At 57.4% G+C, this 22429-nt stretch overlaps 2 protein-coding genes across 2 annotated transcripts; one reads left to right on the top strand and one right to left on the bottom strand.

Moving 5' to 3' along the window:
- Position 1: 1 nt before the first annotated feature.
- On the top strand, positions 2-15649 carry EPHA1 (EPH receptor A1; the record flags this gene model as incomplete). Its single annotated transcript, XM_006861278.1, has 18 exons — positions 2-74; positions 963-1030; positions 6535-6819; positions 8230-8626; positions 8734-8889; positions 9114-9458; positions 9552-9679; positions 9776-9926; positions 10421-10517; positions 10776-10834; positions 11445-11570; positions 12078-12263; positions 12353-12414; positions 12489-12695; positions 12939-13088; positions 13321-13514; positions 15332-15487; positions 15571-15649. Coding segments are annotated over 18 exons (2919 nt in total), but the record flags the coding sequence as incomplete, so codon positions are not given.
- A 495-nt stretch (positions 15650-16144) lies between these two features.
- ZYX (zyxin) lies at positions 16145-22096 on the bottom strand. Its single transcript, XM_006861195.1, has 8 exons — positions 21895-22096; positions 21073-21275; positions 20905-20997; positions 20225-20764; positions 17551-17674; positions 16980-17328; positions 16334-16454; positions 16145-16249 (listed from the first exon to the last, which is right to left on the bottom strand). Exons 1-8 carry the CDS (start codon positions 22094-22096, stop codon positions 16145-16147), a joined length of 1737 nt encoding a protein of 578 aa, XP_006861257.1.
- Between the last annotated feature and the right edge of the window lie 333 nt (positions 22097-22429).

Below are 22429 nucleotides of genomic sequence, written 5' to 3'. Positions count from 1 at the left end.
CGGGCTGCTGCTGCTGCTGCTGCTGCTGCTGCTGCTCTGCGCCCCGCGGTTCCCGGGAGCGCGCGCCGAGGAAGGTACGACCGTCCGCGGGACCCCTCGGCCCGGGCTGGGGCCGCCGCGCTGGGGCCGCCGGCCGGCCCTGGTCTTTGACCCCGGCTTCCTCCGCGGCCAGGGCACCGCCCGTGCGGGCTGGGAAGGGCGCCCTGAGCCCGGGAGGCGTGGCCTGGACCCCTGCCCAGCCTGCGCTGAGACCCCCCTGCCCGGCGGCCCAGGTGCCCAGGCCGGAGCTGGGAAGTGGGGCGCGACCTGGCACCCGGGGCGGGCGGAGGAGGGAGAGGGACCGAGTGGGTGCAGGGCCCCGGAATGCAGGGCCCCGGCTTACAATGAAGGCTTTCTCTGGCTCCCAGCCCACCCCGACCCCCGACTTTGGATTGGGCCTGCACCCTACAGTGTCAGGCCTTTGCCCCCTCCAAGCTGGGCCTGTACCCTCTCCAAGCTGGGCCTTACTCCCTCCAAGTTGGACCTGTATCCCCTCAAAATTTGGCCTGTTGTCCCCTCCTAGCTGGGCCTGTACTTTCTCCAAGCTGGGCCTGTGTCCCCTCCCAGCTGGGCCCATGTCCCTTCACGGCCAAAGCAGGCTTTGGAAAGTGTTGATGAGATTTCTCCCACTGGTAGGCCACCTGAGCCCCTGGCCACACCTTCTCCACTGGGACCCCCTCCCCAGGCACTGCGGTTCTGCAGCAGGATCCATCCTCAGCCCTCTTAATGCACCCTGTACTGACTCTGCCCCCCACCCCCAGCCATCCCCTGGAACCCTCTGTAGAACTATTACCCGCCCCAAGCCCCAGGAGGCCACAGCCATTGGGAACTGGCCATTGACCCAGGGCTCGGGCCCCTGCCACGGGCATGTGGGTGTCACTGGACCCCCTCCCCCAAGTGACAGCCCCTCTCTGCCCACCCAGTCATTCTGATGGACACCAGCAAGGCACAGGGGGAGCTGGGCTGGCTGCTGGACCCCCCAGAGCACGGGGTAAGTGCCAAGGGCTGGGGTACAGGGTTAGTCTGGTGGGAAATGGGTAGAGGTGGGTGGAGGAATGAACGAGCAGGAAAAACTGGAAGTGTTTCCTGGAGAGGCCATGGGGGGCGGGGGGGCAAGGGGGCAGCTGAGTCAGAGGCTGCTGAATGGGGGGGCCAAGCTTCACCCCGGGGATGCCACCACAGCTGTTCCTCATCACCTGCCCCAGGGAGGGGGAATTTGGACTCCAGAGGGGTCACTGACCCTACATTCTGGGAGGGGTGAGCCATGCTGGGGTGGGACTGAAACGCCACAGTGATCACAGTATGGATTACCATCTCTACAGGGGCTGCAGTGATGAATCTCAGGGAATCCCCATAAAGCATATTCTCAATTGTCTGTATTGTGAGGTGGGGAGATCGAAGCTTTTCCCATAGTTCCCAAAGGGTCAGTGGCCCACCTCCAAAGTTACACTTGCTACCCAAGTCCCCTGGTGTAGACTCTGAGCATCACACACTGCGGTCCTTCCCCCATTCTTTAAACACCCATCAGACTAGCCCTTGAGCAGAGTAGGATCCTGGGTGAACTCCAAAGAGCTTCTCCCCAGACTCAGGAGAGCACACCTCTGCCCCCAACTGAGCCTCCAGGGTCCCAGCCTCAGGCCGACCCCCTCTGGTTCCAGGCTTCGCGCCCCACAGTTTTCTCTCTCTTGTCGGTTTGCTTCCCATCCCTCTGGGTCCCAGACCCTGGCTCCATTCTCTGCTCACCCACAGAGGCCTGTAATTAGCGTTTATAGACTAAACCCTAATGTATCCTACAGGATGGGCTGCTTGGGAAGTCCTGGATTAGAGCAGCCCTAATAGGTGCCTCATCCCATAAAACAACTAATCACTCCACAACTATGGCTGCAGGTCTGTCTGCTGGCTCCCACGGGCCCTCTCTGCCCCTCCACCTCTTGCCCAAATGAGTGTCCCCACTGGGCTGGGGTAGGAGCAAGACCCCTTTCTCTGCTTTGTTCTGGTGATATGTTTACTACCCACCCTGGCTCCTCTCATATGTACACACCCATGTGTACACATACACATGTATGTACACATGCATGGATATATACACTCATGCATGCACACACACACACACACACACACATGGGGTCAGCTTCGTAAAATGTAACCACAGCAAGCAAGAGATAAGTGACAATACCCTTGCTGGTCTCCGACAGCTGGTCTCCACGTCTGTCACTACTGGGACTGGGAGAGACAGGCAGCAGCTGGGAACATCTGCATCTCGGTTCCCAGCTGTAGGCTTGGTGATCCAAATAATGAAGACTAACACCCTCCCATGCCTCCCCCCCACACACACACAGGCTCTTCCCCACATCACCTAAGAGCATCCCCCCAGCTCTACCTACGGCCAGGCTCTGAGTCCTTCATCACTCCAGCCCCATCACCTTTCTGACACTCCCCCTGACAGTGCAGAATAGGGACCTTGCCCTAGCACCCATCCCCAAGTTCTTCATTGATGGTGCCATTTCTTGCCTTTCCTAGAGCAGAGAGGTGGTCTCAATGACAGCCTGCAGTTATATATAGTACAGAAAAGAGGCAGCAGCTTGGCCCCATGGGTGAGGGAACATCCGAAGAGCCCCTCTCTGCCTCCTCTTTATGGAGAAGCAGGCTAGGCTGCAGCATAAACCTCAGTGGGGTAACTCAGAGAATATCACGGTCACTTTGTCACTTCATCTGGAAGACAAAGTACTTTAGAAGGGCTGGGAGATGTTTGAAAAAAGCAGTGATGAAATGGGAGACTGGTCCAACCAGATATCAGGACATGCTGTGCACCAACTATAATTAAAACACAGCATTACTCAAGAACACACAGGTCAGGGAAGCAGAAAAGAATCCCCAAAAACAGGTCCACATCGTGAAGTTGTAATTGTGAAATTGCAACTCAGAGTGGAAATCAGGGAGTAGACAAAAAAAATTCCGGATCCCAGAATTTTAAAAAAAAGAAAGAAAGAAAAGTTGCAATCTCCACTTCATCCTATGCAAAAAGTAAATAATAAATTCTAGAGAAAGTAAAAATCTAAACTACAAAAAAAAAAAATCAGGAGAAAATCTAAGAGCATAACTTTACTAGATATAAGAGATCTTCCCAAGTAAATATGTATCACTCAAAGATCATACAGGGAAAGACAAGAAGTGTCATTATGTAAAATTTTAAATGTATGTCACCATGAAAGAAACATCAACAAAATTAAATGGCAGGTGGTCAGCAGGGAGAAAAGGTTTGAAACGAGCATGCCAAGCACATGGTTTCTCTAACCTCTAAATGACTATCAAAGGAGAACAATTGAGCAAAGTTATGAACAGAAAAGGCCACTGCACAGTGACCCTACAGGGCAGGGTAGAGCTATTGCCAAGGGTTTCCAAGGCTGTAGATGTTTTTATAGACGCAAACAGCCTCATCTTGCTCCCAGTGGAGTGTCTCATAGAGACCCTCAACACAATAGAACAAAACACTGCCCAGTCCTGCGTAATACAATCCTCAGAATCATTTGTATGCTTGTGTGCCAGTCCATCTCATTAAGGGTCTTCCTCTGTTTCAGTGACCCGCCACTGGGTCATGATGTCGTACTCCAGAGACCAGCCCCTCCTAATAATATGCCCGAAGTCTGAAAGATGAAGTCTTGCCATCCTGGTTCCTAAGGAGCATTCTAGCTGAACTTCTTTCTTCCAACACAGATCTGTTGGTTCTTTTGGCAGCCCATGGCACTTTCAATATTCTTCTCCAACACCATAATTCAAAAGCATTAATTCTTCTACGGTCTTCCTTATTCACTGTCCAGCTTTCGCATGCATATGAGGTTATTGAAAATACCATGGCTTGGGTCAGGCGCACGTTAGTCCTCAAGCTGACGTCTTTGCTGTTGAACACTTTAAAGACGTGGTGTGCAGCAGATGTGCCTAATACAAAACATGGTTTGATTTCTTGACTGCTGCTTTGTGAGTGTTGATAGTAAGTCCAGGCAAAATGAAGCCTTGCCTGGTGGGTTCAAATGCTGACCTTTTCAGTTAGTAGCTGAGCACTTAATCCACTGTGCTACCAGGCCTCACTGGTGAACAGATGATTGCATAAAAAAAAAAACCCAAAAAAACAACCAAATGCCCAGTGAACAAAAGAAAAATGTTTGCAACTTCCTTGAAAGAACTATAAATTGGAATGGTAGGAAGTTGTGCTTTGTTTGGAAGACTGGCAAAATGTAGACAGTCAGCTAAAGTCCTGTGTGGATGTGGGGCTGGAAAAATGAGGATGAGGCTTTGCTGGTGGCAATGCAGCTGTATAGAGCCTCTTGGGAGGACAACTTGGCAAAACCTTATAAATATCTTACATGTCTTTTCAAACAGTAAAAAAGTTTATTGTGAATTAGAAGCAGGTTTACAGAGTGTATTGGTTTTCCGTTCAGGAATTCATACCCATTTTGTTTTGTGTCATTGGCTGCAATCCCCACACTTCCTTCCTGTTTTCTGCTTCCATTCCTGCTCTTTTTTTTTTTTTTTTTTAAATCACAAATGGTTGGTTATTCTAAGGAATGAATACCTCCCCAGTGTTACTATTCACCTCCTATATGCGTGTAGGTCTTTTAGCTGAAAGGTAAACCTTGCAAATGAGTCCATTTCCAGACCTGAAGGAGGGTTCCACCTGGTCTTTCTCTCTCTCTTTTACAAATTTGAGGTTTTTCATCTTTTTTCTCATACTCTATGCCAGACTCTCTAATACCTTTTCAGAGTGGTTGGTAGTGGGAACTGAATGCCATCTAGTTCTGACCTCAGGGTCACCGAGGCTGCCATTCCCATGGTCCATTCTTCCATTGGTTAATTGGTTCTATGCGTCTTCAGTTTTCTTCACTCTTTTCTCCAAATGGAGAGAGACCAGTAATTGCCCTTTAGATGTCTTCTTTGGAATCCTGCTGTGGTTCAGTAGGATAAGCACTGGGCTGCAAGGTCAGTTTGAACCACAAGGTCAGTGGTTCAAACTCATCGGCTGCTTCTATACAGGATCATTATGAGTTGGAACTGACCCGACAGCACTTAACAGTAGATGTCGGCTTTAATATGGCAGTTTCTACAGTAATCTGGACTGCATACCACAAGGTTGGCAGTTCAAGCCCACAAGCCACTCCAAGAGAGAAAGATGTCGCTTTCTGCTCCTGCAAAGATTTTCAACCTTGGAAACCCCTATGTTGTTGTTGTTAAGTGCTGTTGAGTGGACTCTGACCCATAGCAACCCTCTGTAGGGTTTCTGAAGAGCAGCTGGTGAGCTTGAACCACCAACCTTGCAGTTCAAACGGCTTTGCAGTCTGGTGCATTAACCCACCACGCCACACCATTGTGACTCCTGTACAGAGTCACAATGCGTTGTGACCAACTCAACGCCACGTCACAACATTAGCAACCACAGAAATCTTACAGAAACGTGTACATGTTTGTTTAATAAAAGAAAGAAATCTAGAAGTTTCCTAAATGCTCAGTAGTATGTGAATGCTTCAGTACATTGTGGTACATCCGTGCAATACAATACAATTGCATAGACTGCTAAAGAGAAATAGAGCTCTGTATTTACTCATGTGGACATCTTTCATACATGTATGTGTTTAAAAGATACAACAACAATGCAGAATAATGTTTGTATGATCCCATTTATGTTAAAAGCAAAATACAGAACCATTAAACCATTTCTGTAGTCATTGAAAATGGTCCCGAAAATTGTACTCCAAATTGTTAAGAGTGACTACCTCTGGGATGGGTGTGTGTGGGGATGGGGGTGGGAGGGTGATGCTCACTTTTTATTGTGTGCAAGTCTTGCTCTGACGTTTTACAACCAACATGATGATGAAATGGGGTTCATGGCGCAGCTTTCCTCTAACAGGCTCATGTCTTGGACAAGGTGCTTTCCCTCTGCCTCAGTTTTCCTGTGGAGAAGGCTTAGAACAGGATTACTGCAGGCTAGTCAGTGTTAGCCATTCTTACTACGAAGTTTTAAAAATGGTTTTATTGTAGAAAGTCAAGAGAGAAGGGGATTCGATGGTGGTAGGAGCCCAGCCAGCTCTGGCAGGTGAACTTAACCATGGTCTTTGTGGCAGGCGTCTTGGGAAGGTGGGCTAGCCCGGTCAGAGGATTGTCTTTTCCCACAAAAACTGGGGAGCTTAATATTCTAGGTCAGTCTGTTGTTCTCTGAACAGAGAGACAGGGGTCTTGTACTGAGCGTTTTCTACAAAAGTCTGACTTTGAGGTACCAATGACTCTGCCACCGAAGTGGATACGAACCCATGCTCACTCCAGCAAATAGTGTGCTCATCAGGGGTAATGGGAGCTTGTATTGCTCATGCCCTCTCCACTTCAGCCCCCCACCCTGAACACATCTCTGAGGGGCGGGCAGAGGCAGGACCTCTCCCTTCCACGGCTCTGAGCATGTCGAGAGTGGGGGCGCAGGTGGGCTGGCCCCTGACTCTGGCTCTCCCCCAGTGGAGCGAAGTGCAGCAGATGCTGAACGGGACGCCGCTGTACATGTACCAGGACTGCCCGCAGGCAGACAGCGGAGGCGACGCCGACCACTGGCTGCGTTCCAACTGGATCTACCGGGGCGAGGAGGCGGCGCGCGTGCACGTGGAGCTGCAGTTCACCGTGCGGGATTGCAAGAGCTTCCCGCACGGCGCGAGGCCCGCCGGCTGCAAGGAGACCTTCAGCCTGTACTTCATGGAGAGTGACCAGGACGTGGGCATCCAGCTACGGCGGCCCCTGTTCCAGAAGGTGGGCGCCCGCTTGGCCCTTACATCAACACACCCCCACCCTCACTCCCGGAGCTGAGAAAATGACTAGGGCCCGCCGCAGGAGAGGGGTGTGGCTGCGCATGCGTGGTAGGAATCAGGGGGCTGGACCGACTGTGGGCTGGCGCTCAGGCTCCAGAGTTAGGGTTCCGTCGCCCCTAGTAGTGACCACCTTGGTGCCCGAAAAATGGTGGGAGGTTTTCAGTAGACTCCCTGGGAAGACCCGGTGGCGCTCTAGTTTAGTCGTTGGGCTGCTAACCGCAAGGTCGGCAGTTCAAGCCCACCCGCAGCTCTGCGGGAGAAAGCTAAGACTGGCTACTTTAACAGATATTTACAACGTTTCAGAAACTCAATATCGAGTGGCTATGAGTCCGAATTGGATGGCAGTGGGTTTGGTTGTGGATCTTTGTAGGGGGACAAAGATGCTTTGGTGGCACTGTGATTAAAGTGCTCAGCTGTGGTTAGATTCCACCAACTGTTCTGCGGGAGAAAGATGTGACAGGCTGCGTTTGGGAAGATTCACAGCCTTGGAAACCCTGTGGGGCAGTTGTAATCTGTCCTGCTCTTGATGAGTGGGTTCTGCCCCTGTATAGTGTTTCTAAGGAGCGGCTCATCCTACAGAGCCACACCAGGACGCTAGTCTGTCTGAGTGGGTCGCTATACGTCAGAATCCACTGGAGGTGGTTTGGTGGGGAGACCAGAGTGCCGGACGAGGCAGGTGGGAGCGTTTAGGGCGGAACTATTGGGACTTCCTCCTCGGCACCCCCATAAGTGAGCAGGGCTGTGTAGTGAGGAACCTCTTACCTAATGCTCAGGTCTCCATTTCAGCACCTATCAGAATGGTGGAGAGGGAGGGGCCGCTAAGACAGGGCGCCCTCTTGTTTTCTTACCTCAAATGAAAATCTCTTGGCAATTCCCAAGAACTAAGTGGATGATGGCACGAATTATAACCGAACACCCTTTAGTCCCAAGAATTTAAGAGCCCTCAGCCGGGTCCCCATCTCAGCCCCACCCATACCAAAAGTACCCAGGGCCTTCGGTTAGATACCAACTCACAGTGACCCTGTAGGACAGACTGGCTCCGCTCCCCAGGGTTTCTGAAACGAAATCTTTATGACCTAGCTTTCTCCTGAGGAGCTGACCTTGCAGTTAGCACCCAATGCACACCAGGGCTCCACACTCCTAGTAGGTGCAGAATCTGATGCCAGGTAAACAACCTCAGCGGCAGTTCCTCCCTCTATTCAGTGGGGCGGTATGCATCCCACCTCCTACAATGGTTAGGAGGTGAGGAGGCCCAGGAGATACCAGCCCTCTTCCTGGCCAGGCGGAAGTTTCCAAGTTTCCGTTGAGTGCGTAGGAAACATGACTTTGATTTTGTCACCTCTCCCCCCAGGTGACCACCGTGGCTGCGGACCAGAGTTTCACCATCCGGGACCTGGCCTCGGGCGCTGTGAAACTCAATGTGGAGCGCTGCTCACTGGGCCGCCTGGCACGCCGGGGCCTCTACCTGGCTTTCCACAACCCTGGGGCCTGTGTGGCCCTAGTGTCCGTGCGCGTCTTCTACCAGCGCTGCCCCGAGGCCACGCACGGCCTGGCACGATTCCCCGGCACGCTCCCGGGCCCCGGAGGGCTGGCAGAAGTGGCGGGCACCTGCGTGCCCCACGCCCAGGCTGGCCTCTCGGGCACGCCCCGCCTACATTGTAGCCCCGACGGCGAGTGGCTGGTCCCTGTGGGGCGGTGCGACTGTGAGCCGGGCTTCCAGGAGGACGCTGGCAGAGCGGACTGCAGAGGTAAGGGGCCAAGGACAAGCAGGGGCTCAGACACACCTGCCCAGTTTGGAGTAGGGGCCCTGGGCCTGTAAGCCATGTGAGAGCCCTAACTCTGCTCCCCACTTCAGCCTGTCCCCAAAACTCCTACCGTTCGGACATGGACACCCCCCAGTGCCTCCCGTGCCCCCAGCACAGCTCTACCCACACGGAGGGGGCCACCATATGCACCTGTGAGATTGGCTACTACCGAACCTCTGAGGAGGGTCCCCACGTGGCCTGCACTCGTGAGTGGGGGCACATGACGGAGGCTGATTTTTGGGAGCTCAGACGTGGGATCATCCTAGGCATGGGGTACTTCCAGCCCCTCTCTACCTGCTCTCCCTGGAAGGGTAGAGAGACCAACTAAATTTCCCTCTCCCCTCAAGGCTTTCCAGACTGGGGGGTAGGGTCGAGGTGGGTGTAGGTGGAAGACAGAATGGTCCCTGCTGATGGCCCCGCCCTTTCACAGGACCACCCTCAGCTCCCCGAGACCTGAGCTTCTCTGTTTTGGGGACTCAACTGTCCCTGAACTGGGAGCCCCCAGAAGACACTGGGGGGCGCCAGGATATCAGGTACAATGTGGGCTGTTCCCGGTGTCTGGGGACAGGCCTGGATGGGGGCCCCTGCCAGCCCTGTGGGGGCGGAGTACGCTTTTCACCAGCGTCCAGCGGGCTCTCCCGACCAGCCGTGCACGTTGATGGCTTGGAGACCTTTGCCAACTACACCTTCGAAGTGGGTGCCCAGAACGGGGTGTCAGAGCAGGGCACCTCCCGCCCCGCCAGCACCATTGTCAGCGTCAGCATGGGGCATGCAGGTGAGGCCCTAACAGGTGAGGCCTGGCAGGCGGGCGGGCCCAGGGAAGGACTCCTGACTCATTCTTCCTCCTCAACCCTTCCTGTTCTCCCAGAGCCGCTGGCAGGCCTGTCCTTGCGACTGGTGAAGAAAACACCTCGCCAGCTGGAGCTGACCTGGGCAGGGGTGCAGCCTCGCAGCCCTGGGGGTAACCTCACCTACGAGCTGCACGTGCTGAATCAGGTCAGGAGGGGCGGACAGCTGGGGAAGAAGGGCATGGGAACCCAACCCCTCTCCATGGGCCACCAAGACCCCTGTCAACACAGCCCCCACCCGCAGGACGAAGAAAGGCACCAGACGGTTCTGGAGCCGAGAGTCTTGCTGACGGAGCTGCAGCCAGACACCACTTACATTGTCCGAGTGCGCATGGTGACCCCACAGGGCCCTGGCCCCTTCTCCCCCAACCACGAGTTCCGAACCAGCCCACCAGGTGAGTCTCTGTACGCCCCCAGACATTCCTACCTGCTGCCCACGGAGTACCCTGTTCCTACCTGGACCCCCTTCCTCTGTACGCATGTGTAAGCACATGCACACCCATGTACACAAATGTGTGTGCACACCTGCATACCTGTGCACACTGTGTGCCAGCATGTGTGTGCATATGTATGAGTGCAAGCATGTGCTGTACATGTGTGTCTTATGTAAGTACACATGTGCACACCCGTATATACACATGTGTACACACCTGCATGCCTGTGCACACTGTGTGCCAGCATGTGTGTGCATATGTATGAGTGCAAGCATGTGCTGTACATGTGTATGTCTTCTTATGTAAGCACACACGTGCACATCCATATACACACGTGTGTGCACACGTGCATACCTGTGCCTGGCCTGGCTGGGGAACACTATGCCTGCCCCCGAGGGAGCCCACCTAGCCCCAGCTCTCCGTGCCTAGCCCTGACGGAGCCTGCCTACCCCCAGTTTCCAGAGGCCTGACTGGAGGGGAGATTGTAGCGGTCATCTTCGGCCTTCTGCTGGGCGTGGCACTCTTGCTCGGGATGCTGGTCTTCCAGTCCAGGTGTTGTTGCTGGCCCCCGCCTCCCCCCCCCAAACACTGCCCTCAATCTGCCACATGCCCTGCCCCTGCAGCCAGGAGCTCCATGTACAGCACCAAACTCGTCCACACATACCCATGCCCCCTGTGTCCCTGGGACCCACTGCTTGTCCAGGGGAGAGTCCAGCCAGAACCCAGTGGATGTCCAGGACCCAGGCTTTCTCTGAGGGCCAGAGGAGGGCCTGTGCCTGAAGAGCTGAACACTCCCCCTCCCCCCCGCAGGAGAGCACAGCGGAGGCGGCAGCGGAGGCAGCGAGAGCGTGGCGCTGATGTGGACCGTGGTGAGCTGGGACATGTGTGTGTGCATGTGTGACTCTGTGAAAGTGTGCACCAGTATGTGTCTATAGTGTGCATGATTGTGTGTGTGCCTCGGTGCACATGTGTGCATGTGCGGATTCGTGTGTGTGCTTGGGGCTACTGGGAAGGGACCCAGGGACCCCATGTGCTAGGCTGGCTCTGGGGCCCTGGGATTTCTTGCCCTCAGGCTCTGTACTGTTGTCTAATTAACTGTGGTTGAAATGTCTGCACATGACCCTGGGGGTGGGGCTGGTGCGGAGCTGTTATCTGATGGCTGCAGTCCGTCCGCCTCTGGACAGTGTCCCTCCATCCTTGGGTAGGAGGCCCTCCCTAGACCCCTGAGGTCTTGAGCCATATGGGCTTCCTGCTGGTCACCTCCTTAGGGTGAGGCCTGTCTGGCAAAGAGGTAGGAGTGAATGGAGGGGGCTGGAGCAGACACCAGGGGCTATAGGGTGCAGAGTGAGAGAACATGGACAGGAAGGGTATGCCCACCAAAAACATGGGCTTCATCCCACTTCACCTCAGTGGAGAGAAAGCCATACAGCCAAGACCCCTGGCCCTGGGGTCCCTGAACTGAACACCTTCTCCCCACAGAGGACAAGCTCTGGCTGAAGACGTACGTGGACCTGCAGGCGTACGATGACCCTGCCCAAGGAGCTCTGGACTTCACCCATGAGCTCGACCCTGCGGGGCTGGTGGTGGATACTGTCATCGGGGAAGGTGACCTGTCCACCTATCTGCCCTTTCCCCCAGGGACTGTCCCCCATGGTGCCCTCATCCAGCCCTCACCCAGTGTCCCCTGGGTTGTGTTTCAAGGCATCAGGTTGAGCACTCCCAGCTGTTTCGAGAGCTATGGCTAGAGTCCAACCTGTTGTCAGAGGAACCCCATGTGTGGGAGACTCGGCCTCCCAGACCCACGTGTCCCACACACACCCCTGTGTCCTGGTGCTGTTCTGGTCTCTGCCCAGAGGACACACTGTGGCCATGTGTTTGCCAAATGCAACCGGGCTGTGCTATGACCGAGGGGCCAGCAGTGGGGGAGTGGGTGACTGCCCCCACACCCTTTGCCCCGGGAGACTCTCTGGGTCCTTCTGAGATTCGTAGCCCTGTGTCCCTGGACAGGCAGCGGAGTTTCTGCCCCCTTCAAGACGGTCAAAAGGCATGAAGGGCTGGACCCTGTCTGTCTCAGATATCTGACCTGCCCCCATCCCACCCCACCCCACCCAGGAGAGTTTGGGGAAGTGTATCGAGGCTCCCTCCGGATCCCTGGTCAGGACTGCCGGACAGTGGCCGTCAAGACATTGAAGGACACCTCCCCAGACGGTCACTGGTGGAACTTTCTCCGGGAGGCCACCATCATGGGCCAGTTCAGTCACCCACACATCCTACGGCTGGAAGGCGTGATCACCAAGAGTACGGGAGGGGGTCCCTGGCGGTGGAGGGTGGCCTAGAGGGGTGAGGTGGGCATAGGGGCCACCATGACACTGCCTGTCCTGCATCAGGAAAGCCCATCATGATCATCACAGAGTACATGGACAAAGGAGCCCTGGACGCCTTCCTGAGGGTAAGCAGAGCATGCAGGGGATGCACAGCGCCCTGGGGACCCCAGCCTTCCCTGACGTACCCACCCTGCTGCAGGAGCGTGAGGACCAGCTGACCCCTGGACAGCTGACTGCCATGCTGCAGGGCATCGCGTCAGGCATGAGCTACCTCAGTGACCACAACTACGTCCACCGCGACCTGGCGGCCAGGAACATCCTGGTCAGTCAGCACCTGTGCTGTAAAGTGTCTGACTTTGGCCTGACACGTCTCCTGGACAACTTTGACGGCACCTACGAAACCCAGGTGTGAGCCCTGCACACACCCTGACAGCACGCACACACACGCATGTACTCACAGAGCACATGTGTACTCGCACACACGATCATACCATACACAGCAAACACCCCGGTGACACGGATGCAGGAGGACCAGAGTCCGTGGCTGTGTGGACCACGGTCACGTTCTACCCGTCACCTGTGCCCTTTCCTTCCCCACCTCCATGCCCTGGAACTCACCTTACCCCCTTCTGTCACTCACACCCCACAGGGAGGGAAGATCCCTATCCGCTGGACGGCCCCTGAAGCCATTGCCCACCGGATCTTCACCACTGCCAGTGACGTGTGGAGCTTTGGGATTGTGATGTGGGAGGTGCTAAGCTTTGGTGACAAGCCTTATGGTGACATGAACAATCAGGAGGTGAGGTCACGTGCCTGCACCCGGGTCTCCCCAACGCACCTCACTGCCCATCGCTCCCAAGTCCTCCCGCGGCTCCGAATGCCTGGTTCATCTCCCTGACCTCACTTGGCTGCCTCCGTCCCCCTATACCCTGTCACCCCACCTAGCCAGGGCTGTCTCAAGGTCCTCCTGAATGCCTCATGTGGGCACAGGTCACCCCCAGCCACCAGCTGAGCATCCCCTGTACCTGCAGGTGATGAAGAGCATAGAGGAGGGATACCGGCTGCCTCCGCCCGTGGACTGCCCAGCCCCACTGTATGAGCTTATGAAAAACTGCTGGGCATATGAACGGACGTGCCGGCCCCCCTTCCACCAGCTGGACGCCCACCTGGAGCAGCTGCTGGCCAATCCCCACTCGCTGCGCACTGTTGCCAACTTCGACCCCAGGTACTGCGCGGGGGGTGGGGTGGGGGTGGGGGGGCTCCTGTGTGCTAAGGCAGGGCCCACGCTGTCTGGGGCTGAGCACTGTGTGAGGACAGGCCACCTCCCTGGAAAGCCTCCGCTCCCCTCCACCAGAAGACAGGAAGCAGCCCCCTGACTTCGGTGCACAAGAAGATTGAGGCAGGTTCTTAGAGGGATTGCAGTGGTCAGCTGCAGCCAGGCCCCGGGAGAGAGGGTCGCGGTCTGTGCGCATCCCCTGCACTGTGTTCTTCAGTCCTGTCCTCCAGTGGAACTGCTGAGAACACTAAATGCGAGGCACGCCCCTTCCCAGAGAGCAGGGGAGGATCCTTCCATCTGGGAGGGCCTGCTGTGTGCTGATGGAATCTCTTGGGGGTACACATGGTTTGCATTCAACTGGTGTGGCACTGTAAGAAGCACTGGACTGCTAACCACAAGATCAGCAGTTCAAACCCACCAGCCGCTCCTCCAAAACTCTGTACAGGGTCGCTATGTGTCAGAACGAACTCCTTGGCACTTAGCAGCTAACTGAAGCCTTGGTAGTTCAAAGCATGCAGAGGTCTGACTTTGCACTTCCATGCAGGACAGACTCAAGCTGCTCTATAGAGCTTTGGAAGGTATCTTTAACAGAACCAGACTGCCACATTCTCTCTCAGAGCAGCTGGTGGCTTCAAAGACATGATGTTTTGGTTAGCAATCCAGCATTGAGCTCACTGTGCTACCAGGGTACCTTCCATAAAGCTTACAGCCAAGAAGACCCTATGGAGCACATGATTACTCTGACACACGTGGGGTCACCATGAGTTAGGAGTGAGTGGAGGACACTGGGTTTGGTGGTTTTGTTTACGGTATGCTGAGCGAGTCTTGGGCTTGGAGATGGAGCCATGCCCATGCCTACATCTCCAGGAGCGTGGTCGGTGTAACAGGGGTGAATCGGTAAATGCTCGATGCTGGGCAGGCAGAGACCACCTCAGGGACTGGGGGGGTCAGGGCAGGAGCCTGAAGCTGGAGGGTCTGGAGAGGCAGCTGGTCAGGGCCAGAGGGCCAGCTCTCTGGTTGAACATTTGGACTTCAGCCTGGGTCCAACAGCAAGTGACCCTAAGAGAGAGTCCATGCAGGGGCGTGGTCAGTCAGTGTTTTGCATTTGACCAAAACCACTGCCAGAATGTACAGCAGACTTGGGGGGACAGGATATGAGGCAGGGGAGTCTGTGCTGGGGGTCCAACCCCCATGGATCACGATGTGTCTCAAGAACATGTGCTCCTAGTTCCAGCTTCTGAAGCCGCCTCTTGGAAGCCGGCTCCCCGAGCTCTGGACGCATGTGTTCATCTTTCTGGAATGCTGGCTGTTTCCCAGCAGTTTGGCTCTGCTCATGGTTTTGGTTGCTACACAGGGCCACTCTTTGTGGGTGTCGAGTCAAGAATAACAGGAGGTGGCCTGGCACTCACTGGCCACCCGGAGGGCAACAACGAGCCCTGTGTCTCTGATCCCTGCCCTCTGTGGCCCCCAGTGCCTCCTTGTCTGTCCAGAACAGGCCACTGGAGGAAGATGGTCCTCGTGTGCAGACTGGCAGGGCTGTGTGCCACCCGCTGCAACCGACTGGCACATAGGCTGACCCAGGGAGCTCAGTGTCAGACACCTCACTTGAATGGGTCTGCAAAGAGCCACCCTGATTCAACAAAGGCCGGAGCAGTCTATATCCCACCCAGTGTCCAGAGTTAATACAGGCCCATACAGCTGACCCTAGCAGACCTTACCACCCGCCTCCCTTTCCCACCCTCTGACCCAGCCTCCCCATCCCCCAGGGTGACCCTCCGCCTGCCCAGCCTGAGCGGCTCCGATGGGATCCCATACCGCAGCGTAGCTGAGTGGCTGGAGTCCATCCGGATGAAGCGCTACATCCTACACTTCCGCTCGGCCGGTCTGGACACCATGCAGTGTGTCCTGGAGCTCACGGGCGAGTAAGTGCGGGGCGGGGCCATTGGGGGTCTGAGGCAGCCCTCCACCCTGCACCCTGCCAACCCCCTTCTCCCCATCCCCACAGGGACCTAACACAGATGGGCATCACGCTACCCGGCCATCAGAAGCGCATCCTTTGCAGTATTCAGGGGTTTAAGGACTGAGCCGCCTTCATCCCCCCATCAGGGCCAGGACCTCTCGGGCACCCCCACCTTCTGGGCCACAGGGGCCTCTGGTGTTGCATCTACCCAAAGACCTGTGGGCTTATGGGGAACTAGGGTGCTGTGGGGTTGGGGTTTAATATATATACATGTCTATTTTTATAAATAAACAAGACTGAATTCTCACCCTTACCCCAATTCTGTGCCCCCTCCCCTTCCCTCGCCTCCCTCCCAGTCCACACGGAGAGTTCTGGAAAAATGTTCTTTATTGCAGCTGTGGCCACAACCTGGCGGCATTGGTGGGGGTCGGGCCATCCCTCCCCTGGAATTGGCACCTCCAATAGCTGGGAGCTGGGTTCGCAGAAGTGAAAAGCAACAGTGAGGGCTGGTGCCCCTGGGTGGGGGGTGGGGGTCAGGGCCCTGGGGCCTGGTGAGGCAGGAGGGGCGCTCGTCAGGGGCCTGGGGCCTGTGGGCAGGCCTGGCCCAGCAAGCTGGCCCTCAGGTCTGGGCACGGGCCGAGTGGCACTTCCGGCAAAGCACATGTCCGTCCAAGGGGAAACAGCCGTTGTCATCGGCCTCAATGGACAGGGGCTTCCCGCAGTCCTAGAGGGTCAAGGCCAGTGAGCCCAGGGCTGCCCTGAGGTAGCCTCTCCCGGCCCCCTCCCTCCCTCCTGCGGGACCACGTACCTCACACTTGTAGCATTTCATGTGGAAGTTCTTATCCAGGGCCACCACCCGCACGGTCTCGTCCTTGCCGGGTTCCGGCATGATGGGCTCCGTGCACACAGAGCAGCGAGGGGCATACTGCCTGGATGGCGAAGGGGTTGGGGTCAGCATGGGGCACAGACCACAGGGTACAGCTCCCTGCCTTCCACACTGTCCCTCCACCCCCTGGGGGGAACTGGCAGGAACCATCTGACCCTCACTGGGAGTCTCAGCTCTCCCTCGGCCCCCAGGTAACCCACCCCAACCCAGTTCTGTGGAACACACAAGTCCTCTGCCCACCACTAGTGGGGCACATAGGGAGAGGTCAAGGCCTGGCCAGAGACGGTCCTCAAAATCACTGACAAGGGTTTCCCCAGCGTGCCCCATCCCATGCTGGTGGCCTGAGCAGATAGCCTCTTCACACCTAACTGCAAAGTCAGCAGTTCAAACCCACCAGTCGCTCCTCGGTAACCCTATACAGGGTCGCTATGAGTCGGAAACAACACAATAGCACTTAACAAGAAGACTCCAAGCCCTTGACAGCAACCTCCGTGGGTGCCTTCAGAACATGACACTGACCATCTATCTGTACAGGGGTCTGCCCAGTGTGGGGAAGCGGAGAGCACACCTGTGGTAGTCGGGGACGCAGTGGGGCCGGTTGGCCTGGTCCACAATGAAGGAGGTGCCTTCCAGGGGACAGGCACACACCACACAGGTGAAGCAGTCTGGGTGGTAGGCCCTGCCCGTGGCTCGCAACATGCGTTCCGTGATGGGCTGCCCACAGGTGCTACATTTGTCCAGGGTGTCGGTGTAGCAGGCCTCACAGTAGGGCACCCCCTCCAGGCTGTAGAACTGCTGCCCCTGCAGCTGCCGGGAACACTGGTGGCAGGTGAAGCAGGAGATGTGGAACAGCTGGCCCAGCGCGCGGACGGCCGGCTGGGCACGCGCCAGGGGCTCTTGGCAACAGCCACAGAGCTCTGCAGGTGGGGAGCAGGGAGGTGGGCATCAGCAGGAGGGAGACTTGGGGTGGGGGTGGCAGGGAAGGGGGCTCACAGCTGGTGGAGGGGACACAGGTGGGGCTTACAGCTTGTGGAGGGGACACTGGTGGGGCTCACAGCTGGTGGAGGGTATGGGGTAGGGGAGGCAGGGGGATGGGTGCTCACCGCCGGGACAGGGTCAGGGAGGGGTAGGGGGCTCACCGCTGGTAACTGGCCTCTGGGGCTGCTCCATGTCCTGCATGAGTTGCTGAGTTAGTTGCTCCAGCTCCTCCACCTCCTTCAGAGTCAGGGGGCCAGGGGGCCCAGGGGGCCCAGAGGTGTGAACCTGAAACCCCAGTACCATCTTCAGAGTCCGAGGCCATCCCTCCCAGCCTCCTGGATCTCAGGCCTGACCCTTGCAGCCTGTGACCCATCCCAGGCCCGCCACCAATAACCAAGGAGATGGTTGGACAAGAGCCCCTTGGGCAGCGCAGCCGGGCTGAGGGCGGGTGGACGCAGGTCACACATAACATCACAGAAGCTCCAAAACAGCAGGGCCACGCAGATGTCACAGAACATGCCACACACCTACCGTCCACCTGCTGCCAGTCAGAATGTGGCAGTGAGAACCAAGCCCCAAGTGCAGGCTTCGGGACTCCCAAATGTCCACTGCCAGGCTGGCCCATCCTGTGCAGGGGATGGTGGAGCCAGGGCGGGCAGAGGTTCTGCTGTAACCCCAAGAACAGAGGGGTGCTGGGAACTGTCCTGCCCCAGACACTCAGGCAGCATGAGGCTAACTTGCTTGATGACGCCTCCAGGACAGCCACCCCACATCACCACTGACAAGTCCACTCACTGACCAAACGTCCTGATTGCCTGCAGCAGCGTCCTCTCACTGAGCCACCCCCTGCGAAGGAGAATGTCCTTCCCTCCACTCAGAGCTGATGGGCCTCCCTGCCTAGGGTGTGCTGTCCACCACTGTGCCCCCAAACCTGGACACTGGAAGTCCTCCAGGACATACCTGCCCCCCAGTTCCCTCTGCTTGCCAGCTACAAGGTCCCAACTCCAACACCATTACCTTCCAGCACATGACCCTGAGCATCTCAGTTCTGCCAGCTTGTAACCACCCAGACCCTAGTCTTGTACCCCCACCACACACACCTGCTCCATGGCCCACTCAGAGGCTGCCTCTCCACAGCCTAGCTCTGCTAATGGGCTCACCGCCATCTGGCCACCTTCAGCCACCACTACAAGGCTGGTGTAATCTCAACCCTGTGTCCACCCAGCTACAGAAAGCGCAGTGTCTCCGTGTCTCCCTCCTGCCTGCTCCACAGCAGCTGCTCTGACCCTTTCCACCCCCAAGAGCCCCCTCTCTCTTCCCGGATGAGCACACTGGCTTCATTACGGACCCAGAAGGACATCAGCCAGTCTCTGCTTCCTCACCATCCTTCCTCTCCAGAAAACAGTGGTGACCTTCACAAGGCCTTCAGCCCCATGGGTTCCCACCCCCGGCTCACACCACACTGAAGCCCCCCTACCTTGTCTACACTCACACTCAGTCCTGCCCCTCATAGTAGGCAACTCCAAGACTTTCTCAATGTTTCCATTCTGCCTGAGGACACCAATGGGCCTCCCTACTGCCACCCACAAAGTCCTAATGATTCATCTCTGGCCTCTAGATTGCTCTCTTCAGTCCTCCGCTGAAGAGTGTCCTCCTGGCTTCAAGAATCCCATGTGGGCGTGGGGCTGCTCCAACCCTCGTCCCCCCTCACCTCATGCCCTTAAATGGGACGTCTCATGCCCCTTGCTCTGAACACTACTACCACGTCCATCTGGAAGCTCACTGTCCATCTCTAACTGAATGCAGCCCCCACTGGAAGGACCTCTTGCTCAACTCTTGCTCAACAAGTCCACAGCGGCCTCCTACTCTTCCCCTCCACCTCATTTCCCCTTCAGGACTTCTCTATCGGACTCCCTCCCGGCACGCCCAGCGTCGCCATTCCCCCTCCCCCAGTGCTTATCAGTGACTCGCTCTGGAGCGCCTTCCTCTAAAGTACTCACAACGTGGAACCTATTGTTCACTGGCCAAGGACCATCGCCCGGGTTGTACTCTGTACACACCTCTGCTGAGAACATTCCACCAAATCCTCCAAAAACACTGCTCTGACTGCACCCACCCACCCACCTACCCCCAAACTGCAATGCCTCCCTCATCTCTCACAGACCCTGAATGGAAGTTCATTTTCTCAAAGCATACCAGCTTCCAGAAGCTTCCCCTGCCTGCAGTCCTCATCTAGGTCCTGAGTCTGTGCTCCTAGGTGTTCATGGGTATCCCTTCCTGCACTTACATTCACACTGTCACCTTAGGGACTAGGTGGCATGATCCCCTCTGGGTTCTGGCGGCAAGCACTGTCCTGTAGCTGCCATTTCCGCCTGGTGCATTGGGGCGAGGCACACAGCCCAGTTATGCCCGCCTCAGGAAGCTCCACTGCAAAACCACAGCATCAGGTAGAATGCTGTTCACAAGCTGGACAAGTGAGATGCACAAAGCTCCCGACTCAGCTGGGGTCTCCTGGATTCTGTCCCAGGAGATATCATGACTGTCCCCTGTCCCAAATGCCCTGACCATCAGAAGGCCCGTGAGCTGGAGAGCGGGGTCGGCTCAAGAAAGGGAAGGGCCAAGCTTGGGATGGTGACCTCATCTCTCCCCCTGGACATTCCAGCAGCCATCTGTGTGGGTCCTCACTCCCAAACCAGACTGGGCCGGGTCTCTCCTCCAGGGCCCTTCCTCTTCAGACTGTCCACTCAATGCCCTCCACACCTAGACCTCTGCTGTCAGCCTAAGCCCCACCCTTTCACCTGGTCTGCTCCCTCACCTCGTTTGACACCCCCTCACCTGGTTTGGAACTGGCGGAGGTGGGGGTACTGGTTGCTGCTTCTCCTGCACACGGGGTTTCTCCCTCTGCTGAGCGTAGGGGACAATGGGGGACTGGACGGAGCCTGTGCCCATGGAAGGGGAAGCTACAGAGGACCCCGACTTCTGACTGGACTGTGATGCAGGTCCCCCTGGGGCTCCTGGGGTGAACTTAGATGCCACAGGAGTAAACCTGGTGGCCACTGGAGAAAACTTAGGGGCTGGGGAACCTCGAGGTTGAGTGTGGGCAGAAGACACAGGCTGGGGCAGGACCTGGGCCTGGTTCAAGACTGGGTTCAGGGCCTGGGATGGGGCCTGGGGCTGGACCTTTGACCAGGCCTGGGGTGGGGCAGGGACCTGTGTCTGGCTCTGAGGAAGGGTGTGAGTCTGAGACGGAGACTGGGAACTAGAGGGGACCTTCCAAGGAGGCAGGGGTGCGGTCCCACCAGGTGCAGGCCTAGAACTGGGTTTGGGAGTGAAAGGTACAGCAACTGGAGGCGGGGGCATGTATCCAGAGGACACCTACGGGGGGTCAGAGAGAGAGAGTGCCAGAGGTCAGAGAAAGGGCGCCCGCCCTAAGTAGTCCTGTCTTCTCCCCAGCTCCCCCTCCACACACACAGCTGCCCTTCTCTCCCACCTATCCCTCCCCACCAGCCTCTTACCCGGGTCTTGAAGGGGTCGTTCCTGGTCATGTCGTCCAGCAGCGAGGACAGTGAGTCCATCTCCAAGTCAATGCTGCTGACCTTCTCCCTGGGCTGCAGGTCAGGGTCAGAGGCCTGTCCTCCATACGTTCCACCCGACCAGTCCACCCCTCCTCTGTGTCCCTCTACCTGTGGTGGGAGCGAGGTGGGTGCCGCTGGCCCTCCTTCTTCCTCCAATGGGGGCGGCGGGGTCATGAAGAGGTCCTCCTCCGAGGGCATAGGGGGGAACAGCTCCTCGATGGGAGGCGGAGGAGGGGGGAAAGGAACCCCCAAGGCACCCTCCGCATCATCATCACAGTCCCCGAGGGGCGGAGGGGGTGGTAAGGGAAAGTCTGGGGGAGGGAGAGGCGGCCATCAGTGCAGATCCCTCTACCCACTCCCCAGGACCCCCTCCTTTCACAACTCCAACTTAGAGGGGGTCCAAGAATAAGTGTGGGAATAAACGGTGCAGGACGCCCGGACACTGGGTCAGGCCAGGGCACCCGGAGGAGCTAGGTGCCCCGTTACACCTCAGAGAGTACACCCCAAGGGGAAGAATCCCGCCCATCCCCGCCCCCGCCAGCGGGCTTGGCTAGGTCCCAGGAGCCCTGGCGCCCGGCCACTAGCCAAGATGAGGTAAGAACATCTGCTCGGGACTGGGGACAGAGGTTGCGCCAGGCCCTCCACGGCAGTGGGCAGTGTAGTCCGATTCCTCTATCACCTCTAAGTCCTCCAGGATGTCCCTCCACCGCCATCGCCTTCCCTGCCCCACTCCCGGCTCTTCTTCGGGCTTCTAGTCCCCTGACACTGCCCACACCCGGCCCTGGCAGCCCCCAACCTCTAGATGCTCCCCGCCTCCCCCCATCTCCAAACGCCAGAGTCCCCTCCCCCTGCACCTCGGCGGCTCCCACCTCCCGCGCGGGATCCCTACACGCCAGCGACCCACAGTCCCGGCGCTCCCCCACGGGGTACCTTCGGGAGGCGGTGGGGGCGCCTCGCCCACCCGGCCCATCTGCGCACGCTGCGCGCCGGCTGCTGCGGTGGACTCAGCGTCCCCGTGCCGGAAAGGGTTCACTTTGGGCTTGGGGGCGACCACCGGGCCGAACTTCTTCTGCGGCGCGTAAAAGGCAGGCGCCGACACGGCGACAGCGGGGGGCGGGCGCGGAGCGGCCATGCCGGCGAAGGGAGTGCTCGGGCTTCGGCGTCCTGGCCGCCCGGCGCCGCGGCTCTGCGTCCGGCCACCACCGCCGCTAGGGACTCAGGGCGGTGAGCGCGCAGCGCGACCATACAAGGAGCGGCTGGCCGGGCGGGGAGCGGCCAGGAAACGCCCCCCGGAAGGCGCGCTCGCCCGCCGGCCCCCAAGCCTGCCTCTGATGTCATTTCCTGACCCCCTCCCTCCCCCGGCCCGCGGGCCTCTGACTCACCGCCCCCTCGGCGGGCGGGCCCGGGACCCCCTCTCCATCCCATACCCAAGCCTGCAGGGACTGCGGGGGACGCGGAGACGGTC

This window comes from Chrysochloris asiatica, unplaced genomic scaffold (assembly GCF_000296735.1).
Source record: "Chrysochloris asiatica unplaced genomic scaffold, ChrAsi1.0 scaffold00041, whole genome shotgun sequence".
Lineage (NCBI taxonomy): Eukaryota > Metazoa > Chordata > Mammalia > Afrosoricida > Chrysochloridae > Chrysochloris > Chrysochloris asiatica.
This window is presented reverse-complemented; position numbering and strand designations above follow the sequence as displayed.

Coding starts and splice junctions, on each gene's coding strand:
- ZYX (XM_006861195.1), bottom strand. CDS start 22,096: ATGGCCGCTCCGCGCCCGCCCCCCGCTGTCGCCGTGTCGGCGCCTGCC. Junction 21,276..21,894: donor GCCCCCACCGCCTCCCGAAG/GTACCCCGTGGG, acceptor TCCCTCCCCCAG/ACTTTCCCTTACCACCCCCT. Junction 16,250..16,333: donor TGAAATGCTACAAGTGTGAG/GTACGTGGTCCC, acceptor TTGACCCTCTAG/GACTGCGGGAAGCCCCTGTC.